The following is a 14,186-nucleotide window of genomic DNA, read 5'->3' on the forward strand; positions in this document are numbered from 1 at the left end:
CCCGCCACATATATTTTTCTTGCTTTCACTCTCGTTTAAAAGAATCTCAACCTAATTCTCAAACTAGATCTGCTATGTCATTTATTCACTTAGAAGACCGTGCTTCACAATAATAAACACCCACAAAACTCTAAGTTGTCTGGATGCTCGGCCACGAACCTAAAAGCACTGTAAAAAATTTTAAATGCCCCACAGCGGTCTAAATCTGTCTTTCCTGTCATTCAAAGAAAAAGAGGGATGGTGTAAGTGAATGGGGTGTGATTGAGTAAGCTGAAATCTGAGAATGTGCTAGAAAACTAGCATTTCTTTCCTGGAATCCGGGGCTGGCCGGGGGTGACATGCACAAACACACAAACCTGCCCCATGGTAATAGCTAGTTTGAGGTAACTGAATAACCAGCAGTTCAGTCAGGAAGTGGATAAGTAGGTGAACACAGTGTGTTTTGAGTAGGTGTGTGAATGTCTGCTGTCTGCAGCCAATGTTTGTGACTCTACCTGTCCTGTCTGTGTGTCTATTTCAAGCACAGGCTGGAAGACTTGAGAGGTTTTGGATTTGGTTTTCTTTCTGCCCCCTTCTCTCCTCTCTGTGCTTTATTTTACATCCCAATAAAATCTATGGAACCCACCAGCTCCATATGCTGTGCCGGGAAACGTTATGCAACTACAGTAGGCTTGGACAAAATGTACCGCCATAAACACCAACTGGCTTTCCATTTGCGTTCATGTGCCTCCTCCCTTCATCCATAGCTTCCTCCGTCACAACTTACACAATCACATGTGTTCACGGGACCTGAACCACAACCTAAACCTAACAGTAAAAGATCAAAAACTTTCACTGTTTTCCAGGTGAATTTTGTAGCGAATGCCTGCTTATCAGCCTGTCTGTGTCATCTGCAACCAATCAATCATCATCTCTTCCTCCCTCCGCGGCTTCATAATGAGCATGAAGACGTTACAAAATAGCTGTGACTCAGGTCTGCGGTGAGGTCATGGCTGTGTGACATCTGTGAATGTGTGTGCCAAAGTGTTTGTGAGTGAGAGGGTGAGGAAACAGAAGCAGCAAAAACAGAAAAACTCCCTCATCCCGTGTGCCCCGTCTCGCAGTGATGACATCAGAGCTATAGTATGCGTCTGGCCCTGGGCCTGTGACAAGCTGTCTGAGAACAATATGCAGGGAGAGCTGTTAACATATGTGAGTGTGTGAACACAAGCACACACATCCATGTTAGTGATGTCATGAAACACGCTGCAGTCTCTGACGTCACGGCCGCAGCGGGATGCACGTGTACACAGATGTTTAACAGCTTACGGCACTGACACGTGTAATTCATCACGGTAGCGTTTTTGACAATTCCACTTTGTTTATTTTATCAGTTTGAATTGTTTTCACTAAATGAGGTCATAACATAAACCAGATAGAAGACTTTTGGATGCATGTGTGAATGAGGGCATGGAGTGTAAGGGAAATGCTGAGTGGGGCTGTTTGTTATTATCTTGTCATCAAAGGGGAGGAGTGTGCAGTGTGATGTTGGTGGGAAATCTAACAGGACTGTAACATTGCCTTTAATTAGAGACCAGTCACTGTGCTGAGACTGTTTTCCATCTCTGTTCCCCTGCCCTAATTTTCTCTTTCCTTTTCTTTCAGTCAACCTCGACTTCCTCTGAATTTACCGTGACTTTGTTGTCAGTAAGATAAGGGTGACACAGTGCTGAAAAAGTCGGGCTGTTGTGGTGATGTCACAGGGGTCAAGTGTGGACAAGGTAGTTGGCTGATGCTTCAGGTCAGGGATTAGTATTGCTGTGTGTCATGATGTTCCTGCAAGGCTGCTGCCTTTTCTTCTTTCCTTCAAAACACAGGCCGAACCCTCTCCTAGAAATATTTGCACACTATTTCCATTCATTTGTCAGGTGAAATTCACACAAATGAGTCAAATGTTGCAAAAGAAAAAGTGAAGTGCTTTTCCAACAGCTGGGTCAAAGGGAATAAATAGTGTTTCTGACTGTCAGAAAACCACAAGAAAAATTGAACACTTTTCCCAGAACTTTGGGGTATTGGGCAAGTTGTTGTTTTGCGTCAGTTCGTTTCATGTTTCATGTTTTCATGCAAAAACAAAGAAATGCACTTTGGCAAATTTCTAAACAGTATACTAAAGATTAATGCCCATGCACAGCTGTGTTTTTCCTAGTATTGAGACGGCTCTTCCGCAAACATGTGCAGGCCTGAACACATCAGTCAACTTGCTATCAGTCGATCCTTTGAGTACTGAGGTAGTTTGATTATATTTAAGCTATTCTATGAAGACTTTACAGGTGAAAGAGAATCTCAGAAATTTGCAGTTAATATAAAATATAGGCAACATACTGGACTCACTATTGCACATTTAAGACTGGGTGCTGGATTGGTAATTCAGGCTTTTTTTCCCTCTTTTTTTTTAAGTAAGACTAGGACATTACTTCAGCTTACTTTTTTTTTAAATATTTCAACAAAAAAACATTTTAGGACAGATGCACAATGAAGTAGGCGTCCTGCCTGAAATGTCTGCATGGCAATATCAAAAATTATAATTTAAGTTACTTACTTTTTTCATAGTGAATTTACCTGCTATTTAAAAACAGAAACTGATGATTTTCAGTTTCAGTGATTGTTTGCAATCATCAGGATTTATTGGGTTCAAAACTTCCTAAAGTACTTAACAAAGATTTTTTTTACTCTGCTTTTCTTGAAGAGCAGCTCTCTCATTCACCCTCAGAGGCCAAAACAAGCTCCAACAACTGAACCAAAAAATTAACTCAAACATGTGCTTTTAACACTGTAACACTCACAATGAAATCTGACCTGCCTTCTGTACCAAGATGTGTTTAATTTTGTCTGTTAGGTAAAGTTTGCTAATTGTGATGCTGTATGTACATCATATTGTATGTGCTCTACATATAAAATACACACCAGGAAAATATTTCACATTAGCCTTCAAATACTGACAAGGTGTGGGACTTTTTGTTGGTTTTGGTATCTTTAACCTGGCAGCACATACACAGTATAGCAAAACACACCATAAATGTTGCAGCACCAGTGACATCATCAATCTACCAAAGTTACTGTTTCATCCAGAGCCAGATACATAAGTTATACAGAAAAGTGTATAAGTAATACTACCATTAAAAAAAAGATCAAATGGAACTTTATAACTTAAATGTTGAGGAAAGATTTTAAACAAAGGCACTTTGTTAAACTCTGCAGTTTTAATTGGAATGGTCAGATATTAAAAGTGATTAATGTAAATCATGGATGCTCAACTTGCTTTGCCTGGGAGCTGCTTTTGTAAAATGACAGGAGGCCTGGGGCCACTTATTAAACAAACAATAATATTTATTAGATAAAAATCAATAAAACAAGACAAATCCAGTTGCAGCAGCCGTGCACAGGTCATGTGTACGCAGGGGCGCTTTTAGGATTTGAAGACATTTGGAGCTAAGCCCCAGACCTCTATAGAGGGGTCCAACAGATCATCCTGGCACCTTTTTTCTTGAAACAAGCACTATTCTGATTTTATGCACTCTGACACCTTATTGCAATTTGAAACACACAAAAAATGACATTATGAATCATTTTTTTATTGTAAATTAGATAATGGATGGATTTTCACTGAGAGTTACAAGAATGAAGTTTTTATTCAAGTCAAAAGTGAGTCACAACTTTGCCTTACTCACATCTAAATTTAAAGCAGCAGTCTTGTGTATCTGACTGAACTCTGTGTTCACATGACTTTTTCAATGTAGTGAGTGAGTGCAACTAAACAAGCCTAATTAACACCGCAGTATTGGTTGAAGCTCTGTGTGGCAGCCAAAATGTGGGAAAATTTCATTGAAAACTGCAGTGGCAACTTATCATTTTCCCATTCTCACAGCGTTGGTAGTTGACACTTTTGGCCCGCAAGTAAAAACAGCTATGCAAGAAAACCCCAGAAGGGAGTCAGTGGGTAAGATGTTTCTGGGCTGAATGTTTTACAGGCACTTCAAAATGGTTAGAGGATTTTGAAATGTTGTGCAAACATTGTGAAACTTAACTACTTTTGTGCCAATCAAGCCAAGCCCACAACATTCTTCATTTTTATCATTAATGGCATATGCCCTTATTGACAAACAATTACACTGCAAGTGATCTACATTTGCTTCAGTGTTTAAAGAGAGCATAAAACATCTGGTTGGACACCCACATGCTTTGCCTCTGTTGTGTTAAATAATGCACAAAAGCATTTATGTACATTTGTGTATCATCAGCCTGTTCTCACCCCCAACTCTCAGTGTTCTTGGCACTACAGACCGACGCACAAAGGTACCTTTCCAGCAGTATAATACACACCAAGTTGGGTTGCTGCCAGGCAACAAATGACACTGCTTCGTCAGTAGATGTCGACATGTAACACCAACGCACACCTTTCACAGTGGATATAATACGCACCGGGCAGTGGCAGTTTTTTATGCCACCAGCAACTTACATTGTATAAAGAGTGCAAAAGTCCATATAGGCAGCGAGGAAGTGGTGGTGGATGGATCAAACAAACTCAGACTTTCACCTGGGAGAATGTCAATGGAGTAATCTTATCAACCACCTAATTTTGTAGTTAGTGCAGCATGCTACACTAGTGATGTATGGCACATGACATATAAACTTAAACCATAAGAGTAAAGTGTTTGTTAAAACTTAAAAAGAAGAATACAGATTGGGGTAATTTTGTATTGATTCAACTTCTCTCTATAAATTCTGTCACCATAAAATTGTAAAGCAGCCCGTATACTGACTTTCTTAAGTTAAAACAAATAGTTTATTTTTTACAGTGTAACTACATGCTTTTGTTGCCTAAACCAGTGGCTCCCATCTGGTCAAGCCACAGAGTCCAGATTTCTCTTTAGTCATTGGTTTAAGGTCCACACAGAGAATAAATTCCCACATATTCAACGTATTTCAAAATATTTAAACATATGGGCTTACAAGTTAGAATTAAGTGCAATTAGTTGAAACATAGTAAATATAAAGCAAAAAGTGTATATTATTGCTTCAAGACCAGTGATATAAAAAAGCTGACAAATGGACAGCATGTTTATAGGCCAAATAATACCAAGACCAGGGCAACAGAATAGTTGCTGTACTGGAAAAAAAAAAAGATGATGTTATAAATGAGGGCCTTGACAAAGTCTGTAGGCCGTACTTCAGAATAAAGTGTGTTCACAAGTCACTTGGAATGATTCTGCAGAATGGCCCTACTTTTGGACCACAACCCACCAGTTGGGAACCACTGACCTAAATCTGGAAAAGTGAGAAAAAAATGTTTAAATGCAGCATTTTAACCAACATTGTAAGTTTTTTTTTGAAAAGACACAATGCTTGTAGCAAGCGTAAATTAACACGCCATCCCTGAATGTCCAAAAGTGATACAGGAGGGTACCGAACATCTCATATTTTGACGTGTAGGTTCAGTGACAAAGAAGCACTATTTGATGATTTGGAATATCTGTGTTGTTTACATATTTGCATTTGGGAGTGCAAATTTGGTCCGGTGAAAATATATCTTGCATATATCTGCATTTATTCTGCATAATTTCATGTGTACAGTTCAGACATTTCAACACTTTCAACACTTTAACCTACATAGACAGAAAAACTGCACCAGAGGAGACGGCAGGATAAAGCAGCTGGAATAGAGACAGACAGAGTTCATAGTCATCCTGGTGACTCATTCCGACAGAGGATAAGTAGAGAGAGAGATGAACAGCAGATCTCTGGTTTGGGAGGGAGGTGTGTAAGTACAGGGTAGCTGAGAGACGCCAGGAGAGAAGGAAGAGGTGGAGGGTGTGTGAATGGGGGGTGTGTGTACTGCTGCAACTGATGGTGACTCACTCGTGCTCGCTCACCGGTCCAACACATCTGCACAGACCTACATGTACATACAGAAATCACATAGGTTGCAAGACCCCCAGTGCTCCATGCTGTTGTGGTAGCACTGCATACGCACATTCTGCGGTTTCCCAGTCTCATCATGTAAGTCATTTGACTCTTTATTTGCTGTTATTTTTAACTAGCTCCCACTGCTGAATCATTGTGTTTATGAGTCACACCCATGCATCTTCCTGGTCCAAATATGCACAAGCAGCAACCCATTTCATCGACTTTGTTTCTCTCTTTCTCGCTCCATCTTTCTCCCTTACTTTCTTCATCTCAGACAAAGGGACCTTGTGTTTTTTCTGTGTGTGTGTGTGTGTGTGTGTGTGCATAAGTGTGTGTGTTTGTGTGCATAAGTGTGTGTCTGCACGTGTTCTTGCTTGCATATATGTGTGTGTGTGTGTGTGTGTTAGTGTGTGTGTAGGCCTAACCTCAAGCTCTGTTTGGAGACAGTCCTGACTCCCCGTCTCTCTCCGTCTGTCTGTTTGCCTGCCAGATCCGCCTATGTACTGTGTTCATACACTCACTCTCTCACACACACACACACACACACACACACACACACACACACACACACACACACACACACACACACACACACACACACACACTCCAAACTCACAAGAAGTATGAATTTCTCAACAACTCACAATCCCCTGGACAATTTAGACCAAGAGGGAATACAGAAAAATTGCACACAGCTTCCCTCCCCTCTCTCTAATCCCCCTCTTTTCTTACCGACCTACATCCTGGCCAGCTCTGAGTGTTAAAATACAGCATTGTGCAAAAGGAGAGCAATAAGAAAGAGAGACAGAAAGAAAGAAAAAGAGGAAGAGAGAGAGACATAACACAGCAGAGCAGCAGGTATTGACTTTTGACATACTTTCGAGGAGAAAGTATGGCTTCTTCTTACTGGCCCTGCACATGTATGCACGCCTACACACTAATGCACACAGACACGCACTGGCCCCGCAGCTTGCCAAACATCTGGAGCAAAGTTAGAAAACGCTGAATGAAAGAATCTTTAATAACACTGGATTGGTTGTTTGACCGCGGCCGTCGGCCAATCAAAACAGGCCTAGATGGGTTATCTGTCTCCGAGCGGTTATCGAACGGACGCTTTTATTGCCCGTCGTGTTTCATAGCTACAGCTCAGGACCACACTCTGTTTGCCTCCCAGTTCGACTGTGTGCATCTGAGAGGTACGGCTTTGGTTTTCTGTGGCTCTGTTGTGCTCTACCCATCCCGTCAATTCTCACCACACCTCTCCACACCAGATGCTTTCAGGTCACAAAAATTTTTAGGGCCTAGGTAGGATGGTATTAAATGCTACCATAATATATAAAAACCAGACCTCCATTTCATTCTTCTTTTCAGGGTGCGTGTTTGGTTTGGCAGCGAGGGTGTGCTTTTCTGCCTCCATCTCGCTCTCTGAGTAGTTAGTCCTTGATAGCACTTGGAGGTAAAATATACCGGTTGGTAAAGTGAGCCGAGATTAATGAATGTGCATGCTTCTAAAGTGGTTTTTACATACTTCAAATGTTGTATAGGGTTGTGGTAAGAAAAAAAATTTATACTGGCAATATTATATCAATAAAAAGATGCCAAGAGTCAGTTTTATTTTGTGTCATATAAATTCATAATATAGCAAATACAAATCAAGAATAATAAACCTACTAGAATAATAAAGTAATTGGATTTTCAGTTTCAGATGTCTGGGTTTGCTTCTGCGGTATGTGGCCCATGGAATATGTTGAGTGGCAATTTTACGCTTAGCTCATAGATTTTACATTGTGATGTTGTCACAGATTTTTAAATCCCTTTTCTTACCTTGAGAAAAGTTTTACCTATATAAAACTATCATGGATCAAAAATTCAGAATAGAAATACTTATAATTGCCCTTGTTTTCTGTTCAAGGTGTCCTGTCAATAGTTTTACAAAGATGTCTTTTACATTAATGATATACAAGGAAAAAGCTTTTTGGGCTGCAGGGGATTTTTTTTTTGCTGCAGTGGCCACTGAGAAAAATTGGCTGGCTCAGATGGTGGCATGATGGCTGCACAGCCCCCACCATTTATGCAGGAGCAATCATTCCCGACCAGAGCTGAGGAGGTGAGAAGTGTTGAATCAAGCAAAAGGAGTTGATCGGTGGGTAGAGCTCCAGAGGAAGCAGGTTCATTCCCAGTATGACGGTGTCTATGTGTATTGTCCTTAATTTTAAGATGTATATATGACTGTTTGGGCTGGATCGCAACAAAAAGACCAGTGCTGTAAGAGCAAAAGTCTATCACTGAATGAGTACAGTAACTAACTTCCTGTTTCAAATTAAAAGCATTCATTTCAAATTAAAAGCCCTGTAGCATTTCATACAAGTTCCAACCATATGCTAGGGTTTGACCTAGTGTTGTTTTCAGAGACAAACACGCCACTCATCCTCTGTCACACTGTTTTCATTTATCCTGGCTATTTTTTTCCTGTTTTTCTGTATAGTTGTGTAAGAGTCTAGACAAGTAGCATCAGGGGCCAGTTCTGTAAGAGCTCCTCCCATGAGCCATTGCCTTTTGGGTGGGCTTTGTAACTGGACTCAGTTTCCCAGAGCCTACCTCTCCATGACGCTGCATCAGCACAAGTATGCACACACACCGAGAGGGGCCCAGACGCTGCCTCAGAGCTGATCAGTCATCAGTTGCATTGTTCACACATTTGGTGAGCCAGCACACACATTATGTAAACATTTCAATCCCAATAATATGTTTTATATAAATGGTTTAAGGACCATGTTTTCTAAAATCACATGCCCGTATGGACAGTGAAAGCACTGTTGGTCAGTGTGGGACACACAGGATCAAAACAGGAACAACCGTACAATATGTGATGGGTTAACACAATGTGTATGATTTAACTGGTAGAGAGCATTTTATCATTAATATGATGTAAACAGAACAACTCGAGCAACACAACTGATCTGAACTAAGTAGATTTGAATTTTAAAAATGCTGACTTGTAAATAAATGTACTTTTGTCCCTCCCCAGCTCAACCAGCAGCAAGATCCACGCCTATCCACCACACCCAACCATGTCGGACGCAGCCCAGCAGCCAAGTACGCAACGGAGCCAAGCACCATGCGCACACACACTCCCCTCACACGCACTGTCCGCATCACACGCACACACCTCACACGCACACCCTCCAGTCCAACGGGGTCAGGAACGGGGGCCCACATGAGCATCCTAAGCTTGGCTCCCTCCCAAGAGGCGGCTCATCCACCTCCTCATCCTCTTCAGCAGGACCCAAACACACCAAGAAATTGCAGTCCAACCCTTCCATCACCTCCCAGAGCAGCAAGAGGAGCAAGAGCAGCTCCAAGAGCAACAGCTCCCAGATTCCCACAGAGGCGCAGGACGGTGAGATACAGACACTGACGGAGGGGCTAAGGGCAGCAGGAGGGGGAGGGATGGCTAACCAGGTTAAAAGTTTCATTCCACATGTCTGGTTTGAGTAGAGGCTCCAAATTCTTTGCACATCTTTTCTGACCAAAATAAAAAACAGTAATAGAAATCACTGCTTTTTGGAATATGTACAGTTTTGCCATATTTTAGCATCGGTGCTTTATAACATACAACAAAAGGAGCAGCCCAGAGGTGAGTTGAAGAATGTATTTCATACCAGCTCAAAAATGTGCAATGTTAAATGGATTTAAAAGTCTTAATGGCTAATTACAACCCAAAGAGGAAACTCATCGGGTTGGAAAATGTCTAAATGTATTGATAGTGTCATTCCTTTAACCACCCCTGCTTTGAAATGCAGGTTTGTTTCATCACCTCTTGTCATGGCTTGAGTGGTTGTGTCAACCTTTGGGTCTTAAAAAGTAAGCAGGCTAGATCCATGGCAAACTACAAATGGTGGTATTTATTAAAGCTCCAAGATATAAGCAAAATTTAATCTAACGTCACTTGATATCACGATAATGATATTACTTGCAATAAATAAACAAAATTTACAACAGTCGCATCCCAACGCGACATCACTGCCACTTTGTCAGTGGACAGTAATATCTAAATATGACCCACTAGGTACCCTCATGCGTCTTTTTTGGACATTGAGAAATGACATGTCCATTTAGGTTTGTTATAATGCAATCTATGTTTTCAATACACACTTCTGTTCCCACAGGAAATATTCAGTTTCTGCTTGTTAAGTGCGTATAGTCATTTTCAAAATACTCTTACAATAATGTAAAACACTTTGTTGTTAGGTTTACGTCATTAGGTTTTGGCAGCAAAAGTACATGGTTAGGTTTAGAAAAAGACATGCTTTGGCTTAACATTCACACGGGAAGTAAACAGCGGGCTCTCGGGTGAAAGTCCATGGTTTGTTGGACCCATACACCTACTGTACCTCCCACCCTCTCTCCAGCTCTTTACATTATGAAAGTTATACAAACTGATGCCACCTAGAGCATATCATATCACCACCAAAGGAGCCTAAACCTGACACCGACATTACTGACAAAGTGGCAGTATTTGATGAGCATGGAGTGACAACGGGCTGAATGTTACTGTGCACTTTGTTCTTGACTCAGACTTGCACAGTACCTGAGCTTGCGCCAAATTGTCTCTCCTGTATTGAGAATGTTGCCAGATGGCTGCTGTGTTCTTTTTTTCTTAGGCACCAGTTGTTCTCTGCTATGCACTCATCTTGCCATGCTTTTCTGCTTCAACCTTTCAGAGAAGTACAACAGCACTCATATTATAAACCTCACTGACATACCTAAAGATTAATCTGACTAATCAGAAGATCCCCAGATGATCAGACAAAGTAGTGCCTAAAGATCAATTGCATCTGATACAATGTTACTAGAATCAAAGTCAACATCACAATCTTTTTGGTGGCAAGTTGACATCACAATGACATTTTAAAAATAAAAGTATTGTGCAGCTCAAGCATTTATTATTCTCAACTGAAGGTAACTATTATATGGTGAAAGAGGCCTCAGATTTTTTTTTTTAAACTAACACTAAAAGTACAGACTGTTATGTCTTCTACGTGACTAATACTGACAAAGAGCGCTTAACAGAAAGGAGAGCGATTTTGTGGTTGAGCGGAGAAGTAAAGAGAACAGTCTTATTACTAAGGGAGATTTGGTAAAACCAGAAATTCGTTTTTTTTACTCCCTTTAAAAGCGCAAATGTGGTAAGTTAGTGTGCTAACGCCACCAGGACATTGGCAGTCCTTGGTCTCTGAAGAAAAATATTTTCTTATTAACTTATTACTCCATCATGTCTCATGATTTCTGACCCATCACAGTGACTGCATTGCCACTGTTTCTGACTCAGTTTAATTTCTCAATTAGCTTTATTGACATGATACATACAGCACTGTGCATATTTTATTTAAGTCAGAACAAAATGGCTTTTTCAGAATAAAGTCAATATTTAGTTAGACCTCACTTTACATGTAGCACCGCTTGAGCTCTCTTGGCCAGACTACCTTGAAGTTTCATAAAATAATGTTCTGGTATACCAGCAGATTTGTACTGTAAATCTCATATTATCCGTCCGCCCCAATTGAGTTCAAGACATACTAAATAGAGAGGGAGGTCACACTTACAACTCTGCCAGTTGAAGTTGTTTTATTCTGAAATATTTGTGTTTTTTTTATAATACTGTATACATATCTCCTGTATGTCTTGGTTGGATTAGTAAAGAGACTACTGCGAAATAAATATGTATGACTATTATAATCTTGCTAAAATAACAAGTTTAAGGTGGCGTAAGACTAATGCACAGGTAATGTTGCCACAGCACATAGAGAAGGGAAATATTTGGATAAAAGAGAGAAAGAATACAAAAGTAACACAAAAAAATTATGAATAGTTAAAGTTAACAAACTGTCTCACTCTGTCTGTCTCTCTTTCTCTCCAGACTGCTGTGTTCACTGTATTCTGGCCTGCCTCTTTTGTGAGTTCCTAACTCTTTGTAACATCGTGCTGGACTGCGCCACCTGCGGCTCCTGTGCCGGGGATGACTCGTGTTTCTGCTGCTGCTGTGCGTCAGAGGAGTGTGGCGACTGTGACCTGCCCTGCGACATGGACTGCGGCATCATCGACGCCTGCTGTGAGTCTGCAGACTGCCTGGAGATCTGCATGGAGTGCTGCAGCCTTTGCTTCTCCTCCTGAGGGCCCCAGCCACCACCACAGGGGGCAAAGTACATGTCTGCTTCACACTCCCATGAGCCCGGGAACAGCTTCAACCAGTGCCTTATCAGAGCCGAGAAGTGCTCCACGCGGTCTTTGTTGCCTGGGCTCTGTGGTTTACACAATATTGGCTGGCCTAGTTGGCTTCACAATATGCCTGATGTTTCTTACAAGGTTTGCCGAGAGCAGTCACTGGTGAATTCTTCCCTCCTTCATTGATCAAACGATGGGACAGTAGCTTCCCTGCCTTGTCTTTGCTGTCGGCCCATTGCTACACAGTGCAGAGTGAGTTCCAGCTGTGGTTCCACAAGGCTGTGCAGACCGGGCCTCTGGACCCTCACAGAACAAGCTATTATTACAATGGAGCCCCTTGTGCTGCCTGGATGACTGGAGTTCTCCAAGCATGAAAAATGACCTCCAAAGGCAAATGAGAAAATGGCTCCATTTAACCGGATTTTAGTGTTTCTGTAGATAAGAGCAGCAGCATAATGGGAAAATGGACGCTCAGATCTCAGTAGAAATGTAGTCTGTCCTCCTGTCCTTGGCAAGGTTAAAGTCTTCCAGTTTGATTGCTTACAGTGGCCTTTGTGACACACGCACACACACACACGCACACACACACACACACCCTTAGCAGAGGATGTTGGATCCACCCCTGTCTTTGTCCTTGTTACAATATACAAAATAGAGAAAACATTAATGGTGGCTTGTGGCAATATTACAAACTTCTTTCGACAGTATGCATCTCACTTAACGGACTTATTCAGAGAAGAATCATGAGCATGTCATGCATCAGCCTGAAGATGGGTCCCATTAAATGAGTACTGTAAGCGATGGACATCAGAACAAATGGGTGATAGCATCGGTCATGGACATATTCTCGACTCTAACATGTGAAGGGAGAGAGTTCTTTATAAAAAAGTCTCTCCTCGTTTAATGTCTCACATCATGTTAACTCATACAGTTTGTATGGAGGAGCTTCAGCTGCATTCAGTGAATTCCTCCTTGTCTGAATGATCAGAACAGGTAAAGGACTGGTAGAGTATTGGAAGGCATCATCTCTTTCAAAAAAAAAAAAATCTTTTTTCTTTTTTGTTCTTGCTATGTCAACAAATGGCCTTGGCTTAGCTTAAGGCCTGAATTTTCAAGTAGATTCCTCGCCTTTACCAAATCTCTATTAATCCTTGTTTTGTAGATTTTAGTTAAGATATTTGCATTTCTCCTCTAATGTGAAAATCACATTTCTGTGTTATCGGGTTTTGCCGGGCTCTCTGTTCAGCAGACATCGCTCAACATCTAATTTAATTCCTTGAGTGAAAATCTCACGACATTATGCTAAGTTAGATCCATATGCTCGTAGTATGAATGGTACGCTTTTGATAACGGGCCCTGCACTCTCCTTTGCTCAGATGCATACCTTCTCCAACCCAATACCTCTTGAGATGTCACCTTGATCTGTTGTGCATTTTAAAATGACTTGATACAAATCTCCTCCTCTCTGATAAAATACTGTTTGTGCAATCCTTTTTTCCCCTTGGAAATACCAAAGACTTTTCCTCTTACTGGACCTTAGTTTCTACACTTACTTGTACTTTGAAGGGTCTTTGCTATGCTAATGTGGCTGTGGTTGGTTAAACCCTATTTTAAGGGCTGAAACAAAACACTGTTGATTATGAATATACACTAAGGCTGTAAATCCACCAGATAATGAAACAGAAAATGCAAGTTTTTGGAAATCAGCTTGAAAAGATACAATGACTCTTCATGTCTGTTTATATCAGATTGAACATGTTTCAAATTTAGACATATGTTCTAAGTCAACTGAGACAAAATCCTGGAGAGCCCTGGAAAAGAATGCAATTTGTTTAATGCGCAGAGAGATTTATGAAGGGAGAACTGGATTATATAATGTTGTGTATAGATGTGATAACAATGTCATTTGTTTGGGTTTAGAACATATCCCACATGCAGATTCTGACAATGTTGCTTCAAGGGACATGTTCTCTGTCACCAGACCAACTTAGTCACAAAAACAAGAGTAGCAGCTGTGG

The 14,186-nt window shown here is 41.0% G+C and overlaps 1 protein-coding gene across 1 annotated transcript in view; it reads left to right on the forward strand.

The window, feature by feature from the left end:
• The window catches only part of mdfi (MyoD family inhibitor), a 32,214-nt gene extending 18,572 nt beyond the window's left edge, over nt 1-13,642 (forward strand). Inside the window, exons 4-5 of the mRNA XM_042494595.1 lie at nt 8,972-9,343; nt 11,864-13,642. Coding sequence (XP_042350529.1) covers nt 8,972-9,343; nt 11,864-12,117 — 626 coding nt within the window. The 3' untranslated portion in view covers nt 12,118-13,642. The remainder of the gene's footprint in view (nt 1-8,971; nt 9,344-11,863) is intronic.
• Nucleotides 13,643-14,186: the final 544 nt, after the last annotated feature.

This window comes from Plectropomus leopardus, chromosome 2 (genome assembly GCF_008729295.1).
Source record: "Plectropomus leopardus isolate mb chromosome 2, YSFRI_Pleo_2.0, whole genome shotgun sequence".
Classification (NCBI taxonomy): Eukaryota; Metazoa; Chordata; class Actinopteri; order Perciformes; family Serranidae; genus Plectropomus; species Plectropomus leopardus.